Source organism: Dermacentor albipictus, chromosome 7 (assembly GCF_038994185.2).
Source record: "Dermacentor albipictus isolate Rhodes 1998 colony chromosome 7, USDA_Dalb.pri_finalv2, whole genome shotgun sequence".
In the NCBI taxonomy this organism is placed as follows: domain Eukaryota; kingdom Metazoa; phylum Arthropoda; class Arachnida; order Ixodida; family Ixodidae; genus Dermacentor; species Dermacentor albipictus.
In genome coordinates, this window is record NC_091827.1 from 10,180,342 (window position 1) to 10,206,910 (window position 26,569).

General features: G+C 45.6%; 1 protein-coding gene across 4 annotated transcripts in view; it reads right to left on the minus strand.

The window, feature by feature from the left end:
• Positions 1-25,583, minus strand: part of LOC135904346 (paired box protein Pax-1-like) — a 32,994-nt gene extending 7,411 nt beyond the window's left edge. Inside the window, exons 1-3 of one of the 4 annotated variants that reach the window (XM_065434989.1) lie at positions 25,449-25,583; positions 8,469-8,596; positions 1,209-1,433 (exon numbers count right to left, since the gene is read on the minus strand). In XM_065434989.1, coding sequence (XP_065291061.1) covers positions 1,209-1,433; positions 8,469-8,596; positions 25,449-25,452 — 357 coding nt within the window. In that variant the 5' untranslated portion in view covers positions 25,453-25,583. Of the gene's footprint in view, positions 1-1,208; positions 1,434-8,468; positions 8,600-25,448 lie in introns of all 4 variants that reach the window. The other 3 variants (XM_065434987.1, XM_065434990.1, XM_065434991.1) reach the window with 3 other exon arrangements.
• Positions 25,584-26,569: the final 986 nt, after the last annotated feature.

The following is a 26,569-nucleotide window of genomic DNA, read 5'->3' on the forward strand; positions in this document are numbered from 1 at the left end:
CATCGGGCTTTAAGCAAAATAGAGAAAAACGTAAATGAATCTTCGGTAGAGGGTAGTAAAATGTGATTGAATTGCTGGTGCGTAATGATATAGAACACATTACTTTTTAGGGCAATAAATTTGTTCAAGATTCGATGGTTTGTTAACACTAACTACGGTTCTTCAGGGTCAACAATAAACGCCATAGAAAGACATAAGATCCCATTGACTCCGCACATAGGCCCGGAAGCCTCCGATTGAATGACTGAACATGCAGCGCCACTGCCATGAACCCGTTCGCATGACGTATAAAGAAAAGTAAGAAGGCCGAATGAATGTTTATAAGAAGCAATGTTCAATATTGGTCTCCGCTTGAACACGGATTTGCAGAGCTCAGCAATTGTTGTCGTCTTGTGCTTTTACAACAGGTCTCCGCAAGCAAGTGGCGATTTGAGTTATCGGTGGCAGAGTAAAATCTGGCGCGTCAGCTGCATGAGTTAGGAACAACCGTTGGCAAAGGTGGCCCTGCATTTATTTCGATTTATTATTTGACCACTCTCCCCAGGCTCGCAACAATGCGGCGCGTTGTAGCATGCACGCTTCTCTCCTTCGGCGAACATACACTATACGTGCGTATGGCAACGAGCTGTTCCCTTGTTTAATAATTGCTAGTCTGGGAATGTGAGGTTATATGCAGAGAAAATGCACTTTCCCCAGATGAAGCTGCGGCGCGATGGACGGCCGCGTTGCGCAGCTCAAACCTCCAAAATCAACTATATGGGCCATCCAGCAAGCCCGTGAGGCGGCGAGGAGACAGGATCGCCGGACCTCCTCGGGGACGGCCTAGGCCCAGGCTACGAATTTGCCGGATTGTCAATAAAGTTGTTACCGTCACCACCTGTCATTGATTTGGTGTTTGAGTTACTTAAAAGTAGTTGTTATCATTTACAAGCTTCTCAGTTGCCCGGACGTCTAATTGTGGAATGTATTACACGAATGTGTCAAGCTATATAAACCTGACTTTATTTTTTTACCGGGCAGATTCACTGCAACTTCTTAGTTCACGTTGCTTTATAGAAAGGGTAAAATATCCGAACATTCGATTCGATATTTGATTATCATTTTTCTCGAACATTCGTGTTCGATTCGGAAATTTCGCTATTCGCGCACTCTAATGCAAACAGCGCGCGCGCTCGAAGAAATATACCGGCTCGCGGCGTTGCGTATACCTTCGGCGTGGTGACGCGTGGCTTGCTTCCGCCGATGGCGCCGGGCAGGATGGAGCCGGTCTCGTGGAACCTCGCCAGGATCTTGGAGACGCAGCCGTGCGAGACGCGCAGCTGCCGCGATATGTCGCACGGCCGCACCCCGAGCTGCGCCAGCTCGACGATGCGCAGCCGCACCGCGTTGGGCAGCGGGCGGCCGTTGACGAACACGCCGCCCAGCTGGTTCACCTGCGCAAGGACGGGCGTTCGCGGGCCGTGGTCAGCGCTTTGTTCTTGGAAACCGAGCACGCATCACGCATTGTTGCAGCGGAACACCGCCGTCTGACCCAATCGTTACATTGTTGCGATTGCGGGTGTTCGACGAAATTCGCAGGCAGTATACAGTTCTCTTGAGACACAGAACAAAAAAACTGCAGCCATATGGTCTAAGCATGACATATCATTAATGGCGGTATACATTGGCAGCCCTCCATACACGCTATGTGCCCTCGCATGTACATGACTGACGATAGCAGTGTGTTCAATGGGGCTGGTTGGTTCATCTTTAGACTATGCTGCTTCTGCAAATAAAGCATTTGGTTGTTAGACAGCGCTCTGTCCTGTGCTCTTTACTCGCTCGTCCTGTGTTGAGCTGTTCCTGTTTTTGTTCTAATGAATAACGAGTTGTCTCTGCCTTCCCTCGAGCATGCGCACATAAACCGCTCGGCCTTTCACTTGATTGTCGCCGTTTGTGCTGTCCTTTTCGTTCCTTCTTGTGTCCATGTTTCCCCGCGTACCTTTCGGTACCTAGTCTTCCTTATAAGCGGTGTTTCGTTAAAAACGTACTAGCTATACCATAGTACCTGTAACGCCGGATGTACACTCTAACGCCACGGCCGGGAGCTTGCTATGCATATGTCGAAAGAAAGCCACACTCGATAAATGCGGTGTGACAGAGACGACATTCTGCTGACGAAGCGACCAGATTTGCCTGTTATCAACACGTGATACACTTACACCCAAGAGACTGCCACCAAGTGGCGTGGTGACGTTTGCGTCGCCCCTTGCCTTGCAGATTGGTTCGAAGAAACGCAAGTGTCCACCACGTAGGCTGCACCGAGATGTCCCGTGTAGATTTACGAATTTCTCACAATTCGTTCGATAACCGGAATTCGCTGTTATACGGCGCTTTGAATAATTCGGTCCAAAAATGCACGCACTCTGGTCGGAACAACGAAAACTTCGAATGAAACAGTGTTTCGAATAAAGCGATTTTATTATCTCGAAGGTTCACCTTACTAGCGATTACTATGTTTCGTTGTTTTTTAGCGTTAAATAACATGAGTCTCAGGCGTCATTCCAAGCCTGCAGGTGTAGTGCACTGGAGATGAATTTCAAGTTCACCGTCGTCAAATAAAAAATAAAACTTATAAAAGGATTCGAACTTCTGACTATCGCAGCGAAACATTCCGCATAGCTCAGTCAGATAATCCCGTAAGTGGTGAGGGTATACCTTACCGCCGACAAGTATAGCCCAGAGGGCCCTACGTGCCTAAAAACTTATTTGATGTATCCGGGCAGATAACAATAGGGTAACTAATATAGAGTAGGGTAACTACATATAAGGTAATAGGGGCAACCATAGGGAATAGGGTAACGATAGGGTAACTCAATATAGAACGATTTCTAAACGCTAAAACGGACGTTTGGGCGAGTTGGTAAGCCATATTTGAAACAGAACAGTGCGGTATTGACGGGGACAAGAAGGGAGAAACGACACGGACGAGCGCTGACTTGCAATTGAAGTTTATTGCTTGGAACTAAGAATATATAACAGCTCCAACCAACAGGAGAAACCAACGAAACATACATACATTCACAGTCAATCATACATGCCGCACTGAACAAGGGAGATAACTGTAATTATCATATCCCCCCCGCTAAATATGCCAGTTCTTTGGACATCGCTGACTTCGCTCGAACACAAGTTTTAAGTAAACACAGTAACCAACTAACGCGTGAAATCATCGAAGCAGCGCACATTGCCTGGTCAAAAGACGCATGCGTCAGTATAGCCCCTCCTTATCGATTACATCCAAAGAACTGGCATTTTTACCGGGGGGGGTATGATGATTACAGTTATCTCCCTTGTTCAGTGCGGCAAGTATGATTGTCTGTGAATATACGTATGTTTTTTTTTTGTTTCTCCTGTTGGTTGGAGCTGTTATATATTCTTCGTTCCAAGCAATAAACTTCCGTGGTTTCTCCCTTCTTGTCCCGTCAAAACCATGCTGTTCTGTTTCAAAAGATTTCTAAACTGTTCTGGCCTCATAGTTCCGGAAAAGTTCCGGAACCAATTACAAACCAAGATTCCGTTGCAAATGCTGCCGTTTTCAAGAAATGTGTGTCAACTCGTGGCTTCGAATAACGGGTAGCATTAATTTCGCCCGCCCGAGGTTCTTTAACGTGCATCCAATGCACGGCGCACGGGCGCTCCCGCACACTGCCCTCATCGGAACGCGGCTGCCGCGGCTGGAATCGAACCCGCGACCTCGTCCTCGGCAGCGCAACGTTGAGTCACCGAGTTATCGCGGCGGGTGTTCGGGCTTATAGTAAAATATCTTGTCGTGATGCTTCTATTTATCTGCGTTTCAAACACCAGGCTGTACTATATCTGTCGCGTGCGATGGAAAGTGTATAGGGGAAAGTTAAATAGAGCGAAGTCCTCACGAAAGGAAATAGAAAGGGGGCCCAGAGCAAGGTCAATGCACTCGTCCTGCAAGCAGTGTCTGTACGCTCGGCCAAAGCGTGTTTTGGGACATTCTGATTGAATGTGGATGCAACGGGCTCCGCGCCGAGCTTAGAAGAGTTCGTATAGGCCAGCACCGCACTAACTGTGTAACGTTGAAAAGTTAATAATAAAAGAAATGAAAAATATGTAGCGCAACCTAATGAAGCATATATATTGTATGATATATAAGGAGGACGAAATTGCTCACCCTCTCTAATACGCGCCTTTGCGTTCGACGCATTGGCGTGAACTCCACCTCTACATTTGCTGATTTTTCTTTCCTTGCCGAAACTAAAATAGTAAATTTCCGTGACATCACGCCACGAGGGCTATTCCTTTTGCGCTTATAATGTCGGAGTAATAACGACAGTAAAATAAAAAAATTATCCCGCAGAGATTACACACTTCGGCAAGCTCTTCCCACGCAGAGTTTTCGTCACCGCTCGACTAAGACGGGTAGTAGAAGTGTTGTGGGGGGGAAGGGGGGTTGCACGTGACCTCTAGCCACTTCCAGCGCGTTGAGCACTCCTCGACCTCGGCGAATCTCACGACAGGAAAGCGAGAGAGGGCGCGCGCACCACGTAACAGCCGTACTTCCTGTGTGCCTATGCGAACTCGCGTAAAGAGTATATGCACACGATGCACGCGGCCGCCGAAAGTACGATTTAGCACGCCGTAATAGGCGTACAGCCGACACAGAGATTACGTTTCTTTCTTTAGCGCTTCCGTCCCTTCTACGCGCACCGCTGTATTAGTATACCATATAGTGTACTATGCGACGCCCGCAGCCATCTGCCGCGGGAGCTGTGCGCCCCGGAGCCGTAAAAAAGTCGGTGCCCTCGGGCGCATGCCTTGCGCGCGTAGCGGTTCGAGATGACGAATCTCCGTCGCCTCGCCGCCTACAAAGGAGGACCGTGTGCCGAAAGGAACCTCGTTACGAGGCAACTCGAGGAGACGCGAGGCGATTACAGTCAGGGCCGAGCGTATTTTTGCTACGTATACGAAAACGAAGAGAGTGATATATAACTGAATGAATGTTTGATGGCGCAAGCGCCAGGTATGGCGAGTGCTATAACTCTTCTATACGCTATGCGAAAGCGAAGAGAGTGCTATAACTCTTTTCTTCGGCCGAGAGTAACCGCTTAAACGGTCCCTTAAGATTTAATTCTGGGGCTTTGCGGGCTGAAATCACGATCCGATTATGAGGCACGCCGTGATGGGGAACTCCGAAGTAATTCGGCCATCTGGGATTATTTAACGTGCTGCCAATACATGGTACATGGACTAATTCTTTTTTATTCTTTTCTTTCCTTTTTTTTTGCATTTCGCCTTCATCGAAATGCGGCCGCCGCGCCCAGGATTCGATCCCGCGACCTCGGACTTAGCAACGCAGCGCCATAACCATCAAGCCACCACGCGGTTACTTATCTTGCACCTTAATGGGACCCAAAAAAGAACTATCGAGTTAACTTTCACTGGGTTATTTTACGTGCATTGCCAAATATACCGCCAATCAAAATTTCAAATTTGCTTTCTTTTCAGCTTTGATTGGCTCACAGGGCGGCCATAGGGCCTCCCTGATTGGCCCAAAGCGTCAACAGGGCGGAATCGGACCCCTGGTAGATTACACGGATCGAACGCCAAGTACAGGCCAACGTTATACCGTCAGCCATAGAGTTTGTAAATATAATATTGCGCAATCGTGCCTACGCGGGTTGCTTCAGCTGCCCTTCGACCTCCGTGGCAGTGATGGAAAGAACACGGATGTTGCCTAAACTGCGTCCTTCTGGTTTCGAAAGACGTTGTTGATTTCTACATCAGCCATGCTTATTTTTCATCGCAGAATTATTGTACGGCATTTATAAGCGTCATTTATTCTCTATTTTCTACAGTTAGGTGGTTCTTCAAGATATTGCAAGCAATCGCTATTATTTAGAATAGTTAAAGAACTCGCGTGCGCAATGAAATGAAAACAAGACGGAAGGTTTGCAGTAAGGTGAAGACGAAGCTATCAACAGTTGCCGAACAAGGGAACGGGCCTCGACCTGGAGAGCCCAATGTTTCTACAAAAGGACTTCTTCGTCAAGGGCAACAGGATCGAATTTTTCGATCGCGATTGGCTCCCCTTGCGCAAAGGAGCCAATCGCAATTCAGAACTGGAGTCAATTGCGATCGAGAAAATTGATCGCGCGTCCCTAACGAACACAAGCTCCCCTGTAGAAACGTTGTCTCTCCAAGCCGAGGCCCCTTCCCTCGTCTGGCTTATAGAGTTAGTTATGGTAACTCTATGGGGAGTTCACCCATAACAATTCACCCATAACGAACTTTATGGGTATGGGTAGTGAACATTATTTATGGTGTATGGGAACTTTATGGATAGCTATTCTAAATCTATGTTAACTCTATGCTAACTCTAGCTATATACTCTGGTTGACCCGCTGCTGTTCGCACGGGCGAGTTTTACCGTGCAACAGTTATACTTAGCGACACGTGTGGTTGTAACTACAGTAACATTTTTATGTGCTGTAAATACAAGTACCAAGGTAATTGTGAAGGTGTAACAATTAATTGCTCTAAGGAAGCACTGGCATAGCTTAACAACATAATTGAACCACAAGAAGAGAAATAAAATGAGCAATACCCTGTGTCACCGGATCCATATACGAAATCATCGATAAATCCATGTGTGGTATACCACGCTCGCTATGAGCTATGTACAACGCGAACTTGCGTGGCAAAGCGGTGGCGCGTAGTGGCTCGCATTGAGCGCGATAATACTTCCTATTATTTCCGTGGCGGCCGAATGACTGCAGCCCCGCACTTCCCTCTAGAAACGTCATCGTGAAATTATCCGGCCGTGCTCCAAGGCTCGCGGTATGCCTGAAAGAACGCAAGAGCCAAATAAGGGTGGCGACGTCACCTGATGTTCCTGAGACAACATCCCGTGACGTCATGGTTATAACTGAGTCTATACTCGGGGCTAACTGATGGTTTATAGAAAAATAAGTATTGCCTTACTGTATGTTCTGGAGGAACCAAAGATTCAACCTGTGTGAATTGCGTTTTTTTTTTTTTTCTGCGCAAGAACGATCCGACATGGTGAAAGTGGTCTGTAATCCATCACACAAGAGCCACCAGCGCGCACAAGCAAAACTCGCGCGTAGAGGCAAATTTCGTGCGATATCGCGCGGCTATACACGACAGCTCGTGCAGGCGCTCAGGTGGTGGTTCGGTGAAGCACAGCACTTATAAGCTGGGCAAGTTGGACTTCTGATAAACTGGTGCATTTCCAACGCTTCAAAAGGAACAAAGACGAAAGTACAAAAGACGACGAAAAATGCAGTCTGATTCTTGAGGCTTACAATATCAAAAACCAACAATCCGATCAATGTATATTAGCACTGCCTCTGTCTCATTGGCAATGAAAAAATGCGACTATCTGCGTCGAAACTTCTGTGCTACACAACTGCGACGACTGGCTCGACGCATGCGCCACAATTCTATACTTCTTTCGTCTGGCACCGCGCGGGGTTTACTTTCCGGAAATAAAATCAGCTGAAGGCCATGATATTCAGCTGATTTTATTCCCGGAAGTAGGACATGGATGACGCTGCAGAACCATCACTGTTCTGTTTTCTTTTACACTTTATTTTTTTTAACTGTTTCTTTCGAAGTGTAGGAAATGCATCAGTTAAACTTGCAGCAAGCGATGATCCATCGCAGCACGGCGGGTCTCTCATCCTCGTCTCCCCGTTGGCATGTCCACTAGGCGGGGATGACATGTACACCGTCAGGCACGCGCTTCACTGTTCGTACATGTCAATATATTGCGGTGCAGTAGTTAGTACAAGTCAACGTAGGTGTGTTGACTTGGCGGGCAATAAGTGGTGGTAGTTATTCCGAAAAGCACGCGGGTGGGATAGAGGTGCGAAGTGGGTTAGGGGAGTATATTTATCCTGAGTCTCGCGCCCCAGTTTGATATCCGATGCGCATTTCCACTGATGATTCCGCGGTAACTGCAGCCCTAAGGCACCAGACAAAGAGAAGGCTTCAGACAAGGTGCCAGCGCTGAGTGTAACATGGCATCGCAAGTAAAAATTAGCGCGATTACACATCTCGTAGGCAGACGTGACACGCAAAAGGATCCAGACAAATGGCTTCACGAATCAGTACAGACAAGAAGTGCTAACAGCGATCCAAGTAGAACTGTTGAAAACAGCTGGTCTGGATTGTGACCGCGCCAATGAATATTTACATTTCTGATTGTGTGTTTGTTCGTTTCATTCTTTAGTGCTGTGCTGTGCTTACTGCGTTTTGTGTCTGAACCCCCTCGTGGGCATGAGTCATTTGTTGTGGAGAAGAATAAACAACAACAACAACAACATCAGTAATAATAATAATAATAATAATAATAATAATAATAATAATAATAATAATAATAATAATAATAATAATAATAATAATAATAATAATAATATACCACAACGACTGACCTCTCCATACTGCTGCTGCGGCTGCTGTGGCTGCGGCTGGTGGGGCGGCGTCTGCTGGACCTGGTGGTGCGTGTGGGCAGGATGGACACCGGTCAGCCTCGCCTCGGACGCGGACCACGGCTCCGGAGCTGCTGCGGCGAAACGGTCCACAATTCTTCGGTGACCTGCCAGCGCACGCCTGCACCACTCGCTGCAGGACTACGTGAACGGCGACGGCGACGCGTTCGTTATCTATGGGGAACACTCTCGCTGTTGCTATAGAAAGGTCGTGTAACCCGGCACATACAGCGTTGAAGCTGCAATGCGAGACAAAACATTGTGCGGAAACCACCGACGATGATTGTCAATGTAAGCGATAGGCGAGCGCTTTCAGAAGCTACGCGCTTCATTAGAATAATGATGGACATGAAGGCGTATAGTCGTCGTAGTGGATCCATGGATCCGGTGTTCGAACGCCCTTTCCGTCACCGTGAATCGTGAAGAGGCAATGTGGCATTCGTTAGTGTGGGGAAAGAGGAGGTGTCGGATGCGGTTACTACGTCGTCGGGCGAGTTATTAATTCCACTGGCTTACTGTGCGCGGGCAAAAGGACGAATTCTCTTCTTAACGGACACAAGACCACCTGTACATCTGGTAACAAACCCTTTCCTTCTTTCGGTACGGTCATTGCCATGGTGCATTAGACAACTGAAAGCAGTCGTTTGTCATTTGCAAGTTCCCCAGTCTTCCGAACGTGTAATTGGGAATGGTATAACATGCGTGTGTCAATGAATATGTGTATAAGCCTGATTTCTGTTTTTACCAAACGGACTACGCGCAAGATTCACATTTCACATTGCTTTATAGAAATTAGAAAAGCTTCGATATTCGTCTCGATAATCAATGGTCGCTTTTTCTCTAACAATCTTGTTCGGTTCGATTTGGAGATTTAAGCTTATTCGAACATCCCCAGCTATAACCAGAATATCGAGCACCTCGGTTCCCCTGTTTCTCCTCGTACATTTAATACGCGAGTGTGACGTAAGTACGTAGTCGGCATGCCGAACCAGGCGTCTATTCGCTTTGCGCTACAGAGTCAATCAACCCTGTGCAGCCGTCAGCGAAGTCGAGCCGTGGACGTTGTATCGCGTGCTTCGGCGAGGAGTGACACAAATTTCTAAAGACAGCGTTGAGGTCAACTTTTGGGAATGTGTAACTGCTTCTACCGCAGATCGGGGAATGCGCCATAGTAAAAGATGAACTGATTAGCTAAATAAATTATACTGGCCAACTTTGTAAGTGTAGCGTTGTTCCCTACGTCCATGCAGCATCTGTCTTTATGGAGATAGTGGAATCGGAACGCAGCGAGCATCTTCGTGAGGTGTTCGAGCACCTCTGTCGGCGTACATAGAAAAGAAATCGCGCGGGCTTGTTTTTTGAAGTGTGGGTGAAGTCCCGCGATTTTCCACGCCCAATTGGTCGTGAGCTCCATGTCGAAGGAATGATTGCACACTCTGGAATGCCGTCTTTGAGCCGCCATTTTCGGGGACACTCTTGTGTCGACCACCTGAAGTGCATTGGAGAGAGCAGCGAGTTCTGCAGCTGTAGGCGTTGATATACGCGAGGTATTGAACCGTTGGGTGATTCCTCTCGTCAGTGTAACAAAGCCGTCGCGGAAGTCGATGCGACGTCCACTTCCACTTTTCGGGCCGCTTTCTTTAAACCGTGTTATACCCCATGCATGTAAGGTATACAACCATATTCTTTCTACTTTCGTGAATGCGCTTGCGTGTACCACGCGGTGCACCTGGAGTTTCTTTCAGCGCACTTTCCGCCACTGACAAAAGTATGTGGACACGTGTCTACGTGTGTCCTGTCGTCTTTCCTGTCCATGTGAATCCAGCGCTATGATCTCAATTACTCGGTGTAAAAGCGACCGTAATTCTATAGATTGACCCCACAGTTAGGAGGTGATTGCAAACACTGTGAAGGCCGCGAGTGTTTCCCTGGCATACAGAACTTATAGAACGCCGTTAAGAGGTCGGAAACCGGAACCGTTGTTGTGGCCCACGGCTGGACATTACGGAGCAGAAGATTCAAGCCATTCGTGACCTTCTGGAAGGCAACCGATGTTCGAAGGTTTCGTAAATTTGTTCTAAAATTGGCATAAGTTATGAAAGCACTCATTTTATATTAGCAAACGACCTAGCTGTAGGGCTCCATAAAGTGTATGCCCGTTGGGCCTCGCGTATCAGACTACAAAAAGAAGTTGGCATGTTTTCACATGTGTGACCGGCTCTCAGCGTGGTTTGCACAATAAATGGGTGCATTTTTGAATGGCGCCATTGCCTGCGATGAAACCTGGATGCGCCACTACGCGTCTGAGTTGAAATAAGCAAGCATGCATGGAGCGGAGAAAGAAAGCCTGTCAAAGCAAAGACTTGTCTATCAGCTGCTAGATAGATAGATAGATAGATAGATAGATAGATAGATAGATAGATAGATAGATAGATAGATAGATAGATAGATAGATAGATAGATAGATAGATAGATAGATAGATAGATAGATAGATAGATAGATAGATAGATAGATAGATAGATAGATAGAGAGAGAGAGAGAGAGAGAGAGAGAGAGAGAGAGAGAGAGAGAGAGAGAGAGAGAGAGAGAGAGAGAGGGGATGTACAGAAAGTCAGGGAGGTTAACGAGACGTGGAGTAGCCAACTGGAACTGCAGGTGGTTTTGTGACCAACTCGGGCTTTTGCACATTGATTCCCTACATTATTGTCACACAATCAACTCTGCACATTACCACGAGCTTTTGAGTAAGGTCAGACCTGCTCATCGTCGCAAAAGGTGTGGCCAACCAACCCGTCAAGTAACTCGGCTCGTGCTCGGCTGCGGGCCGCTGAAATCCTGCTCGCGGTCAGCATATGCTTGCAGCCCGCAGGCATATGAGTGTGTGCGCGTGTTGTACAACACCGTTTTCGAACGGGCCGTTTGCGCCTGGCGCAAGCATTTCCCCTTAACGAGGTCTCGCGGGACGGGGCCATTCGGCGCCGGATCGCGCCTGCAGCGTCGCGATGCCGACCCCTCATCAGTCATAGCGTCTGTCGAGACGACGAGGCGCTCTTATCTCGCGACGCCCTCGCGCGAGATAACACGAGCGCGGGCGTGCAATGGAGACGCAGCGGCAGCAGCTCAGGGGCGCGCGCGCGTGTGTGTATATACATTACACATATACCATGCGGGACTGCGAACACGGGCAGCTCACTCTTCCATGAAGCTGCTCGTCACCGTACGCAAGGACGCCAACTACAGCCGGGGTGGTTTCCTATATAGGGCTAATGCCAAAGACAACGGGGTTCGCAAAATGTGTTCAGTCTGAACCGTCAATATAGTTCCATTTAGGTTCCAGCTACATTGGAGTGAAATTTTTGCAAATATTTTCCACTTACCTAAATGGAGCCGCCTTCCACACAAACGAGCAAAGTATAGTATACGCTTCTATGCCCAACGCTTCTACTCTAAGTAAGGCCAGCGAAATTTTTCTTCTGTAGTGTTACGCTTCCCAAGCTATTAAAAGCTAGCAGTGAAAAATCTGGTGTGTTAAAAAAGAAAATAACACTGCAATGCTCGCACTAACTGCACCATCAGGGAACGCTCTTTGTAATCCGGCATGTGCTGTAGTGCCAGATGACTCGTGTGTTCATGCGTTTCCACCGGCCTCGCTTGTTACTCATCTTCCCCAAGTGCAACATAAAGGCTATGCGTTCAGATGAATCCCACATTATTTAGTTACAGTGGCAACAAATCAATTATAAATAAAGTAGCATTGAAATCGTCGTATAGTGTAGATGAAATTAACACCAAGTTTCTGTGAATGTCGCTCTGCCACACTGAAATTATTTTTTTTTTCTCAGTCGCTTCGCTGAGGCATGGTGCCTCTGGATTAAAAAATGCCCAAAGTAATTATGATTCATAAATCTAGTGAGACTCATGGCCCTTCGAGTTAAAGACCCAGCTCTTTGACAACAGTTCCCTTTAAAATAGTGGAGAATGTTATTTACTCTCAGGTCATAAGTTATCTTGAATCTATAGCAGCTTGTTTACTCCCAGTCAACATGGTTGTCACAAATTGTTATTCTGCGACAACCTGGTTCTTTACGGGTCTTTACTTTATTATCGACTTGCATTCCAATCTAGACGCTGGATTGTTACCGACTGCATAGTTGTTGATTCTTCGAAAAGTGTTCGAAATTTTCTCATCATCATCGTTTATTTTACCCATATAGGCTCCAGGGGGCAATACATCGCTTATATTACATAAGTACACCACACGCTGCTGCTGTGTAAATTCAGTGTACGAGACACTGACCTTAATGTACTTAATCTTATATGGGTTTTCCTAGAGATCCGAGAGCAGTTAGGTAATGAAGTTAATTTAACCTTAACACCCGTTCAGTCTTCAGTACGTTCCACAGGAGTGAGTATTCGGGCACCCCTTATTCATGGTTTACAGTGGTGGCCTGCCTGATTTACGTTTCATCTAAGTTACGTCTTTTGTCATACGACTGCGTAATATAGGCAATATCACGAAGCACACTGACGTCGCCACTGTTCAGGATGACTTAAACACATTGCTTGACTGGTATTTTAAAGATCAGATTGAACTTAACCTTACAAATGTCGATAGATGCGAATCTCCTGTAAGAATGAAATTTGCCCTGTTCATATTTGCCTGGTAGCCATCCTTTAGAGAACGTAAGAAACTACAAATATATCGGCCTCCATATAACCGGTCTTGGAAACGACAAATCGATATTACGTCAAAAGCTAATCGCGCATTAGGGTACCTTCGCAGAAACTTCCCACTTGCACCGTTAACGCGTAAACTTTTGTTATACGCAACACATCTTCGTATACTGCAGTTATAACACGCATACGACCCACATGATTCCACCATCATAGAAACTGCTTTCAAAGCATGCAGAAACGTTCCGCTCGATTCGTAATAATGATTTGCCATCGCACGGTAAGCATATAACACAAGTGAATGCTTCATTGAACCTCCCTTCACTCTCAACCTGGAGAAAGCGAGCCCGCTTCGGTCAACACGGATTGATTAGCCCCGTTCAGGTGGATTCCCCGTCGAGAGAGAGAGAGAGAGACAACTTTATTTATCCCATCTTAAAGGGATAGGGGCTGCGGGATGAAGGCAAGGGAGGCTATCCTACTCGTGGTAGGCCTCCTCTACCCCCTCAGCCCACCTCAGGATAACTTCCTGAAGTTCGGGGTTGTAGCTGCGCATGGCAGCCTCCCACAGCTCCCTACTCCCCGTCGAGATCAAGTGCACGAGGCACACTTTCCCGACTCTGACGCACTGACGCATTCACGATCATTTTTACCGAAAGCACGTAACAATTGGAACGGTCTGCCTGCATCGATAGTATAAGTGATCCCGCTCTATTTAAAACAGTTTTGTTCAACCGCACCTAATCCTTGAATCATGTTGTTGAATAGCAGTATATAAGTAATCCCGCTCTATTCAAGACTGCTTTGATTAACCGCACCTTATCCTTGAATTATGTTGTTGAATAGCAGTATATAAGTGCCCCCGCTCTATTTAAAACTGCTTTGATTAAACGCACCTAATTCTTTAACCATGCCATGGTGTTGAATAGCAGTATATAAGTAATCCAGCTCTATTCATCTTTGATTAACCGCACCTTATCCTTGAATTATGTTGTTTAATAGCAGTGTATAAATGTTCCCGCTCTATATAGAACTGCTTGATTAACCGCACCTTATCTTTGAACCATGTTGCTGAATAGCAGTATAAGTAATCCCGCTCTATTTAAAACTGCTTTGATCAACCGCACCTAATCCTTGAATCATGTTCTTGAATAGCAGTATATAAGTGATGCCGCTCTATTTAAATCTGCTTTGATTACCCGCACCTAATCCTTGAATCATGTTGTTGAATAACAGTATATAAGTCATCCCGTTCTATTCAAAACTGCTTTGATTAACCGCTCCTAACCCTTGAATCACGTTGTTGAATAGCAGTATATAAGTGATCCCGCTCTATTCAAAACTGTTTTAATTAACCGCACCTTATCCTTGAAGCGTGTTGTTGAATAGCAGTATAAGTAATCAGTATGAGCAGTATAAGGAAAGCAGTATAAGCAAAATAATTAAGTATAAGTATATAATAAGTAACCAAGATTCTCAGACCATGGCCCCATGCGTCCCAGGCTTACAAAGCGACGCGGGCACTGCTACACTTCATGAAAGCGACTGGCCTCAGTGACCGATTATAGGCGTGAAATTGTGGACATCCGCATTTACTTACATCGATAGTGCCTTCTTCCCTCCCTCTCCTTTCTTTTCTTCCCGTAAACCCCTTCCCCTGTGTAGGGTAGGAAACGGACGTGCGTCTGGTTGACCTCCCTACCTTTCCTTCCTTCCTCTTCATCCGCCTCCTTGTTGAATAGCGTATTCTATAAGTTTAGTTATTACTGTATAAGCGCGATACTTGCAAATAATGTACATATTGAGGTTTCAACTACCATCGTTAGCTTGTGTATTCAAAATGTGCTGATGAAAGATGTATAGCGGGCAGTGTTTGTTTGACAATATATATATATATATATATATATATATATATATATATATATATATATATATATATATATATATATATATATATATATATATATATATATATATATATATATATATATATATACCAGAAAAAGCAAGTATATATATATATATATATATATATATATATATATATATACACTGTGCTTTCGTGTATATTTTGACATCTGTATATATAGCACGTCACCTCCATAATGTACATTTTTACCCTGTGGACACTGGAAATAAATAAATATGAAACGTTTCATATATCGAGTTTTCTCTTATTCTTTAAAGGCACATCAAAATATACTGAATTCTGGTTTACTAAAATAGTCACTGTTATCGGTGACAGTTTTGCGAACAGCATTGTGGACTTCACTGAGACATAGTTCGCACATATTTACTGTTATGCGTATTCAACAAGAGGTTACAATGTAGGGAACGTTGTTCGATATATTTTATGATTTACCTGGAACACAGAATAATGCTTGGAGCGCTGCGCTAAAAAAGCATTAGCATTATTTATATATTTTTTATTATTATTTAAAGCATTATTTTTAAAAAACGTTGCGCAGAACTGGCGGGCGCCAGTTCACGTAACTGGTGGGTATACCGAAACTGGGCCCGTGTTGTCAAGAAATTCTTACGCCAGAATTCTCTGTGAGAGCAAACTCTAGCCAATATTGGTGGCGATAGTATTCTTTGGGATGGCGGCTGGAATAGCATGGAACACTTACGGACAAAAATTATTTGTGAATTCGAGCTCTGGGCCCGTATTCAGGAATTTCAATCTTCGTTTAACGCGAAGAAACAGAAATCATGTTAGTACTGCTTTAATGATGCTCTATCACGATACATCAATAATAATAGTCAGCCGCATTATAGCAATGTTCCTCTTGCTTTTCTGGGCAAACCCTTTAATGAAACGGCAAACCCTCATAACAAATTATTAAAAACGCAAACTCTCATAGCGACGGTATCGCCGCTGCATAAAATATACGACGGTGAAATTTAGTCCTTCCAAGCGCTTTGCAGTTCACTCGGTAAAGAAAGGTATCGGGTAAGTTGTTCGAATTTGGCGAAATTCTGCTAAGCAAAAGCGATGATAGAAGAACATAGCGCGTACATAAAATAAACATGTGTCATTAAAAGGCTGGGTTCAAATTGCGAGATGCTACCTGGGAAAAGACCTTGGGAATCGCTCGCCACGAACTTGGAATAGTGAACGAATAATGCGCGTTACCATCGTTCGAAGAAAAGATGATGTGTTGCTCGTCGTGGTGGAAGCTTTCTTGCTCATAAATTTAAAGGCGTACTTCATCACGTACAACACAAAGTTCTCCGTGCACTAAACATGTCAGTAAGTCGCCGTTTGCACGTAAGTCATATCACCCCGCTGTTGAAGCTTGTATTACAGCTTTCACATTCAACAAAATCACCGTACACCATGGCGTGCGGTGAACTCTATAGTGTTCCCATTTCCGCTTGCGTTGAATTGATTGATTCATTGAATAAACATTTTATTTATTGGAAGGCTCTTTGGGCCGAATACGAGTAACGAGGAATGAAATAAAGTGTGTAGGTAGTGCAAGGCGCCATGTGAGGTGCAGGGTCTATAGGCCACCGGTGCAAAACCCCGGGTTCCCTGGCAAAATCCAAGAGGGACTCGGAAGCGAACGCTGTCCTCTATACCGGCCACCGGTCCGATCCGTGCACTGTTTGTAGCTCGGTATACATGCCTCCCTGGCGAAGGTGTTTTCTCCGCGCCGCCCCGTCCGTCGAATAGATCGGAGAGTCCCGAATCTCTAAAATTGGATTGAAGCACATTTAAAACAATCCGATCGAGCATGTATGCAATCGATAACGCTGACGTACACACAGCACGTATCAAGTGCACGTATAAGCACTTTACGAATGATAGCCTCAGCCAACAAAGTCCGCGTTCGCAAGAAAGTTCTTGCGCTAGAGAGAACTGTTCGTAAGAACACGTGACAGCCACTCGTGTGTATGATGTATAGCACATAGCGAAGGTGGCCGGCCAATGGGACAGCAGCTCTACATGAACAGAAAGTTTTGTGAAATTGGCCTCAGTTTGTCTGCAGCGTTACTGAAAGTTAAAATTATGATAAACGGGGCTCATCGTTGCATGAGCTTCCGGTGTTTCTTTTCATTTTTTCGTTTTAGGATATGCATACGAAACTTCTCTTTTTTTTTTTAAATCGTCAGTGGTAGATAGCACAGTTCTATAGTCCTTAATTGAGCTGGATTACTCGAAGCGGCCGACATTACTCGCATGAGAAATTCGTAATTTTCTGATCAACAAAGTTTCACTAATTGCGATTTTAACTAAATCATTTATAAAGTACGAGTTAAAATACACTCATTTATTTACAGGTATCCATCTTGATCACTTCTTTCTCTTCTCCCCTGCTCTTCTTGTCTCTTCTGTCTTCTTCTTCTTCGCCGGAACATCACATCCTCCCGGACTTCGGTTTTCATCCCTCCTGGGATGATAGGGTATGACATTTCCCACTGTTCCTATTTCAGTTTTTCCTTCCGGTCCCAAATAGTGTAGCGATTTCAAGATTCCTTGTTGCTTGACGGTCTTTATCACTGTGTAGGGCCCAGAAAATTTGGACTTCGGTCCATCTAAACTCCTCCGGACTAAAACTGTATCTCCAGGCTCTATTACAGGCATCTTTGGGCTATGTCGCAGATCGAAGTGTCTCTTCATTGTTGATCTGTAGCGTGAAAGCTCCTCTTCTGTTTTGCGCCTTTCCTGCAGATCTACTTTCCCAACGATTCCAAGGTCGTAGTCGGCCGGTAGCCAAGTTGCTTCGCCTGATGCAGCAAAGTTAGGCGTGCATCCTAATCCCATGGTATGAGAATGATTGTGGTGCCTGACTGCTGCTTCCAAGGCACACTTCCATCCTCCATGGAAATCATGGTAAATTGCGATGAATGTTTTCAAATCCCGAATGAGCCTCTCAGCTAGGCCGTTTCCTTCTGGATGGTAGGGTGTGGCAAATCGCAGGGCAATTCCTCTATCACGGGCCCATTCTTGAAGCTTCTTACTGCGGAAAGCTGGCCCGTTGTCGGAGACCACTACCTTGGTGTTCTTGAACATATTCCGCTCCAGTAACGTCAAAACAGAATTGGCGTCTTCCTTTCCTGGCTTTGCAGCAGCCATGCGTGTGCATTCATCTATTGCGACAAGGAAAGCCTGAGTCTTACTGACTCCCTCTCCTCGCTTTTTTAGTTCGGCAAAATCTAGATGAATTACTTCAAATGGGACTTGGGAATGATGGGCGATGACCATTTGATTCCCTCTTGGACGGTACTTGGCCTTGTTAATTTGGCACTGGTGACATGTTTGCACGTAGTTCTTGATATCTTCCTTCATATTTTTCCAGATGAATCGACTTTTTATCTTCCAATAAGTTTTCCAGAATCCATCATGCCCTCCTGACTCTGGGCTGTCATGGTACAGCTTCAAAACCTTTTTCACCAAAGTTCCTGGCACACAAAATTTGCCATTATTGCAAGTCAGATCTTCGGTGCCTTCCCACAAGCTGCAAACATGTTCATGATCAGATGTTCTCACTTCTGTGATGTGAAGCCTGGAAAGTGCATCTGCGTCAGGAAGCTTATCACCAGGTCGATGGCTTACATCGAAAGTGAACTGTTGTATTTCACTGATCCAACGCGCCACTCTGCCCTTGGGCTGGGTTAATCCCAAGAGGTAGGTTAACGCTCGGTTGTCAGTGAAAAGCCGGAAATGACGACCCTCTATGTAGCTTCTGAAATACCGGAGTGCCATCACAACAGCCAGAGCCTCTTTTTCTGTGGTCGTGTAATGTTCTTGAGCTTTTGAGAACGTAGAAGAATAATAGCCAATCACCTTGAGCTGGTGTCCTTGCTGTTCCGTTGTGTCTCGTTGATATAGAACGGCCCCTGTACCATATTGTGAAGCGTCCGTACACAGCTCGAAAGGCTTGTTGAAGTCAGGTAGCACAAGCACAGGATCCGACGATATAGCTTCAACAAGGTACTCGTACGCTTTCTCGCACTCTTCACTCCAGATAAATGGCACATCCTTTTGCGTCAGCTTGGTGAGGCATCTTGTCTTTGCAGCGTAATCCTTAATGAACGCACGAAAATGACCGGCGAGTCCGAGGAAAACACGGAGTGAGTGTAGGTCATATGGCTTGACGAGCTTCTTCATCCTTTGTATAGACTCCTCTTTGGTTGTTTTAGTTTTGCCGTCAAAAACTCTTCCTAGAAAGACAACATTTGTCTGAAAAAATTCACTCTTGTTCTTGTTAATCTTTAACTTTGACTTGCTGAGGGCTTCTAACACGCACGAGAGGTGTTTTTCATGTTCTTCTCTTGTACGTGAGTATATGATGATGTCGTCAATGTATACGTTACAAAACTTTCCCAGGAACTCATCAAGAATGCCATTCATCATTTTCTGAAACCAAGCTCCAGAATTCTTCCAACCGAATGGTAAGCGGTTGTACTCGTACACATCGAAAGGTGTTACAAAAGCAGTGTACTGCTTATAATCTTCTTGTAGTGGCACCTGCCAGTATCCTTTACAGAGGTCGATCCGAGAGAAAACATTTGATCCACCAGTTTCATTGATGATCTCGTCTATTCGGGGCATGGGAAAAGGAAACAAATCAGTCTGGCCGTTGATCTGCCGGTAATCTGTGCAAAGGCGAAATGAGCCATCGTCTTTCGGTACTATGGTGACTGGTGACGCGAAAGTGGATGTTGATGGCCTTATAATACCGGCATTTAGCATTTGCTGCAGTTCGGCCTTTAGCCAGGTCTTTTTCTCGAGGGAAAGACTGTACGGCTTTTTACGCACTACTGTGACGTCACGAAGCTTAAACGGTACCTCGAAGACATCTGCTGCTGGCGGGTACGTCTCAACACAAATAAGTTCGGGAAAATTTGTCAGTATCTCATCAGCATTTCTAACTCTTCGATGTGAATTTTCAATTCCACGCAAGTTAGGCTTAAATGATCCGTCAATAGTCACTTCGTCTCTCCAAGAAATATTCATCTTCAATCGCTTCATATCAGGCCGAGATAAAAGAAACAGGAAATCAACACCCTGCATGACAAGGGCATCTACTTTTAGGTGATGTCCACCAAATTCAACCTCTACTTCTGCCCAGTGTTGCAACCTTCTAGTTTTTCCATCATAGCTTTGAACACTAACTATTCTTCCTTCATAAACCTTGCTCGGTTGGATGATTTCCTGATTTACCAGGCTTACAGATGCTCCAGTATCAACCAGGGAGTCCAGACATTTTCCATTTACCATCATTTTAACAAATAGGAGATTTGACTTCAGAAGGTATACATTTTCCATCGTGTCACATTGGTCGGACTCGGTATTAAAATATTCTACCGTTTCGCCATGTGCGTCAATGCTCAGTGGTAGAGTACTATGCCTTTTGATGGGACCGTGAATCAGAAAATCACTGGACACATACTTAAGGCAAGCAAGTAAGTCATCCGTGGAGGTTGGACGGTGTACACAAACCTCTCTTTGCGATTCGTTAGTCATGCCTTGAATTATCAGGGGAAGGATTGCAGAGTCTGGTAGATTAGGGTCGGCAATGTAGAGTAAACGTCTCTTCTCGAAAAAATAATCCATGACTGTCCCTTCTCTGTGTCTGAAAGCTAATGCGTCGTCCCATCTGTCAACCGGATTTCGCTCAAAAGCAGAAAGAAAACTATCTTTCCACTTCTGCCATGAATCACGGCATTGACTTGCGATTCGCATGTCCCACCATGTTCTGGCATTGCCAGATAAAAAACGGCGCATGTTACACACTTTGTCGTCCAATGACGTCCAGTGGTTTTGCGCACATGCATATTCATAAAATCTGAGCCACAAGTTGGCGGCATTAGACACCCCATCGAAACTATCGGGCTTGAACTCTTCTTGATGTGGTTTCTGTGCTCTTAGTGAGTCGCTAACTGCTTCGAAAATCAGTCGCTGTTGCTCATACTGCGTGGTCTGCTGCTGAAACAGCGCTTGCAACAAGGCGTTATGCGAGTGCTCAGTCTCGTTCTTGGAATCTATCCTTGAATGTCCCGGAAACATAACCTCAAATTCAGACATAGAAGCATCGATTCTTACCACACCTTTCTCAACGAGGGCTGCTTCGTTCAGTTGACTCTTCTCAGCGATGATGCGAAGCAGTTCCGATGAAGTCGCTGATTCCTGAAGAAGCACTGGATCTTCGCCGTCAAGCTGGTAGGTCTTCACGGTCGTCTGCCCATCTGTTCTTCTTGCCAACGTTACTTCGAGCCACATGGTCGGCTGCGCCAAATATAAAGTACGAGTTAAAATACACTCATTTATTTACAGGTATCCATCTTGATCACTTCTTTCTCTTCTCCCCTGCTCTTCTTGTCTCTTCTGTCTTCTTCTTCTTCGCCGGAACATCACATCATTTACGGCACATATTGTGATTTACAAAATGTAGCCGGGGAATTCATACGCAAGGCATGTCCACTTGGAACTAATTCCTGTATAATGGCCATGGTTTCGAGATATTCATTCGGAATCTGTGCGACGAATTACATTAATGCTGCAGTTATTTTTGAGCTTCAGTGCATAATCCACCGTTTTGAAAGTTGAAAAAATAAAGTAAGTGAAACAAGAATGCTCCTTCACTGCAAATTTCACGGCACACATCTTGAAATTTGGTGCCTTCTTCAGAATTCGTTTCAACAGAGTACGCTTTGAGAACGCATCCGCTACAATTAATAATGGCAATATGCGACATAAACTAAGTAGTGAAAAGCTTAAATAGTGAAGTTTTGTTAGTTCATCATGCACTTCCATTTCTCGTGAGTGTAATGTCCGCCTGTTCGAGTAATCCAACCCAAGAAGTAGAATTGTGCGATCTGTCACCTCCGATTTATAAATGTCCTGTACAGTTTAAAAAAATATAAATAAAATAAAACGCTTTATGCAGTATGTTCTCCAAGACGGCTGAGAGACAACCGCTTTTAAAGTCAGATTATTTTTTACCGATTGGTATATTACGGACGAGAAAAACACATTTTTTTATTTAAGTATTTTGGTTTGACGCTGAAAGCAGCATCTTTACGCATGTATATGTAGGTGGACAAAGCAACCGGCTCTTCATGTTCGTTACGATAAAAACCGGTTTTATTTACCTAAACTCACAGATGAAGTTGTGATACATAGCGGTGAGTTCGCGTGTTGGTGCTACATCCTAATTTCATGTCAAGCGGCGGTATATTCGAAACTCACTTCACGGCTTCTTTTCATCGTGTGTCAGGACACAAATTTCCGCAGATACAATCGGCGTCGACTTCCTGCACAAGTGAGGGCAATGACATTGTTTAGCCACTTCCATACAGCTCCGCGTGCATCCGATTACATATTTGGGATAAATATTTTACGTAATGGCTTCTGAGTTTAAAAAAAAAGGGTTGATGACAATGTGCAACAAAATGTACACGTGGGTTCTCAGGAAGATATGTGCTCACGTAAAGCTTACCGTTATTTGTTAACCTGTGTGATACAGCGCACAAGATTTTTATTTTTTAAAAGTCACTTTTGTCACTGTACGTTCTTTATGCATACCAATTTTTGAATGCAAACAATACAAATAATTGTGTTTTGTAGGGATAATTTAGCATCACATGCGCTTCATTACGTGGTTTTCTATGCTTACGTCTATGCAGGCTGTTCGTTATTCTTATTCATGACTCTTTCACGAATACTCCAGTAAAGCAGTGCTTGTGTACATTTTTTTATTTGTGTAACTGCTGTCTCAAGCTGTCAGTGAATTGGGATGGCCAGCTTGTCAAGCCGCTTATACGCAGCAGCTTTTATGCAGTTTTCCTTCCTTTGTAATGAAGGAAAATAAGTTTGATTTGACTTGGCACATACGACTATTTCTGTCGAAAACAGGAGCCCGCTCGGAACATCTAGTCATATATATATATATATATATACACGTGAAACTTCATCCTCGTGTTGGCGAGAGCGGACACGATTAGAGCTGTGGACAGAGTTCTGCTTTGCGACTGAGAAACCTTCCGCCGTTTAACGCGGTTCGGAAACGCTGGCAAATGTATGCATAGTTAGCATAACGCAGTTATTATGCTGACGGACAGCTCATGAGGACAGTCCATGCTTGTAGCTTCGCGTTGTATATACGTCTGGCGACATTATAGTTCGCACTTCGATCACGCGCTCGTGCATAATGAAAGTATAAGGACGCGTTCAGACAAGGCCACAAGACCGAAGAAGACACGACGTAGCGCAGCAGTGAATTTAGATGGACGCGGCTGCTGCATTCCGATAGGTGCGAGACGCAAGAGGGTTCGTGTACTGAAGTTAAGGTGCGCGTGAAGGAAGCCCAGATGGCCAGAATTAATGCTGAGACATTAATTATTAGAGGCATTAACTAATGCCTCTAATAGCCTTAGAGTGTTGCTTTGGGACACGTTAAACTACACGCATCAATACAGACACAGGGCGCCGTCGGCTGATATGTTGCACCAACTATAAACCTGAAATTATTTTTTCTCAGACGTTACCAAAAATGGCTGACGGCTATCTACGCACACCTTAGTCACGCTTCTGTGTCGCCATGTCTTAACTAACCTTATAGATAGTTGCAAAATGCTGCGCGAAAAGTCGAACGGCAGTCATCATACCTAATCGTGACACTGCATAAATAAAAGCCGCTGCTATACCGCCCAATGGACTATATATATTGTTTACTGAGCATATGCAACTTATAGTTTAAGCTTAGCCTAGTTAGTATGGCCGAGCGAATACACATGTGCGTAACTTTTGAATAATGGAATGAAGAACTGCCATATCAGTTCAGTCCTATCGAATTCGAATAGCTTTCGAATAGGTTTTAGATGCGTCACATTGTCAGCTGTGCATCACAAAACATGAAACTGGAGCGAAAATGCGACTTTAATCGCGAGCATAGTGATCATAAACCACGAGAAGTTACACGTTCAGAAAACATGCTGCGTCGCTCTGGGAGCCAGATATTTCCGCCAAAACGGCTATCATTCGTATGAAAGTTTCGCTCAGAGATGCCTATCAGACAACAGGTATTGTTTGATGCCATTTGTGAGTGCCGCACATGTGTGCTATCTTCAGATTAAGTGCACGTATATACACTCTGTCCAAACATTACCCGACATATGAGAAAGTAATCGAGCAGCGCTTCAGACAGGAGGCATATAAAGACGACAGACACAGCGCTGTCGTCATTATACTTTGCCCTGTCTGAATAAGCGCTAGCTGGTCGATCATCTTCTATAAGACTGCACCAACCATGCAGCCCAGCCCAGCCCTTGCAGATTATCTTATACGATGCTGGTACCGTTCGCAGGGCGACCATTCCGAATACTTAGAAAATCTTCAGAAATGTTTTTTTTTTTCGTCTTCCCGCTTTGTCTTCATCGTAGATGACGCGCATTTCCTATTTAGCCTCGACAGTGAAACGGATTGCACCTGATCCGCAAGGCTGCGTTCCTAAACGGTTAAGCATGCATGCGTGGCGGCGTATGCTCCGTTGAGTCCTCAGCGTGCGAACAAACAGCTTTACTTCCTTATATGGTGCTCCATTCGTGGTTTTATTCAACCACGCTTCATAGTTCGCAATAAATATGACTATACGATGCGAACATCGTTTCACACTAATGGCGAAAAAGGGAGCTCGTTATTCGAAAACTAGCAAGGATTCGATTCGGTTTCGACGCGGTTCCATTCCTATTCGACTCGGCCCCAAAAGTTGCTATTCGCTCATTTCTAAATAGCGTAACCGTGTTGACTCGGCAGCGTCACCGCGCTGTCGACGTAAGACGCGAAGACACGTGACCGAAGACACATGCGAGAAAGGTCCAACGCGCCGTTCTTCAGAGTACGATATTGAGGGTGAGTGACCTGCGGCTACATAGATTTGAGTTGCAGCTGCCATGTACTAAACAACGTTCCATTCGCTCACCCGGATTGCATGCTTTGAACGCCGACCGTCAGCCGCAGTAATAACGTCATCCGCCAAAGTCGGCGCATACGCCTGGCACGCGAACTTCCTCATCGCTGTGCAGCCACACGTCGCGTGACCTACGTAAGCACACACACGTACACACACGTGCACGTACACACACACGCACACACACACATGCGTGCACACAGGCCGGAGTAAATGGCGCAGAGCGTTAAATGCCGCAGCCAGCCGGGCTTAGCCATGTAGATCGCGTGCTGCAGTGCGCGCGGCACTACAGTGCTCCGTCTTGCGGGGTCGACGCGAGGTGCTCACCCATGGCCGGCGCTGGTGTTCCTTGGCTTCCGCTCGGCCTTGCCTTGCGCGCGTGGCTGGGGCTCGCTTGTTCCGCCCGGGCTGAGACGATGCCGCGGCCTCGGTGCCGATGAAGCGCGGAAGGAGATGAAGCCGTGCGCGGAGAGGCGACGCAGGCCAGCTACGGCTCCGCCCCTGGCACCGCCCACCGCCCTGCCGTGGGCGGCCTCTGCTGCAGGCAGTCTTCGCGACATCCCACCTCCGGCGTCCTGGCAGACATTCGCAACGCGATCTTTCTGCGCACCTGTTCGCCTGTCGCTTTGATGTGAACGGGCGGGCGGGCGGAAGGCGTTTTTTTTTCTCTCTCTCTTCGGTTTCGCACACATTCGGAGAATGATTTTCTTTGTGAAGCTATGCGAAGCGCCGTTGTAGAGAGCGAAACAGGTAAGAAAAACAAACGAGATAAACCCCGCAAAGGAGTTTTCGCCTAATTCGCTAAGGTATGCGCAAAAAAAACCTTTATCCTAAAATTCTTCATAATTACGCCTGAGGGTAAATTCTTGGCTCCTATGAAGGCTGTGTTCTTTGATTGACACTCGATACCACCGGCCGCCCTTCACCGCCGCTGCTGGAAAAACGTTGGGGAGCGGGAAACCCGAAATGCTTGGGCGAAAGCGACCTGCGCGCTGGAGGTTTTGCGGAATTTCGCCGCCGCATTCCGTATCAATCTGCGGAACGCCACGAGCGCTTCTTTGGTGTTTGTTTAGAGGAAGCGGCGGGGGGTTTGTGTATGGTGTGTTTGGCCTTGGGCGAGAGTCACGCACCGACGCAATAGGCTTCAGGAATGCGGAGTATTTTGAGCCTCGACGAAATTGCGCTTTTCGTGCGCTTTCCACGTAGCCATATGAGCGATGTCTATATATTTTTTTTTTGAAACAAGAAAAACCACCTGTAAAGGTACAGTCGACAGCAAAAAGTTTACGGGATGTGGTTTCCCCTGCAATTGTGAATTCCTGCACTGTGAAGTCATGGCGCTTCTTACTTAATGAATCATTTTGTAGGTGGCGAAGGCTGTTACATGCTGGAACATTTAATTCGAGGATGTGTGACCACGCATCCAAGAACTCAGGTTCTTGGCAGAT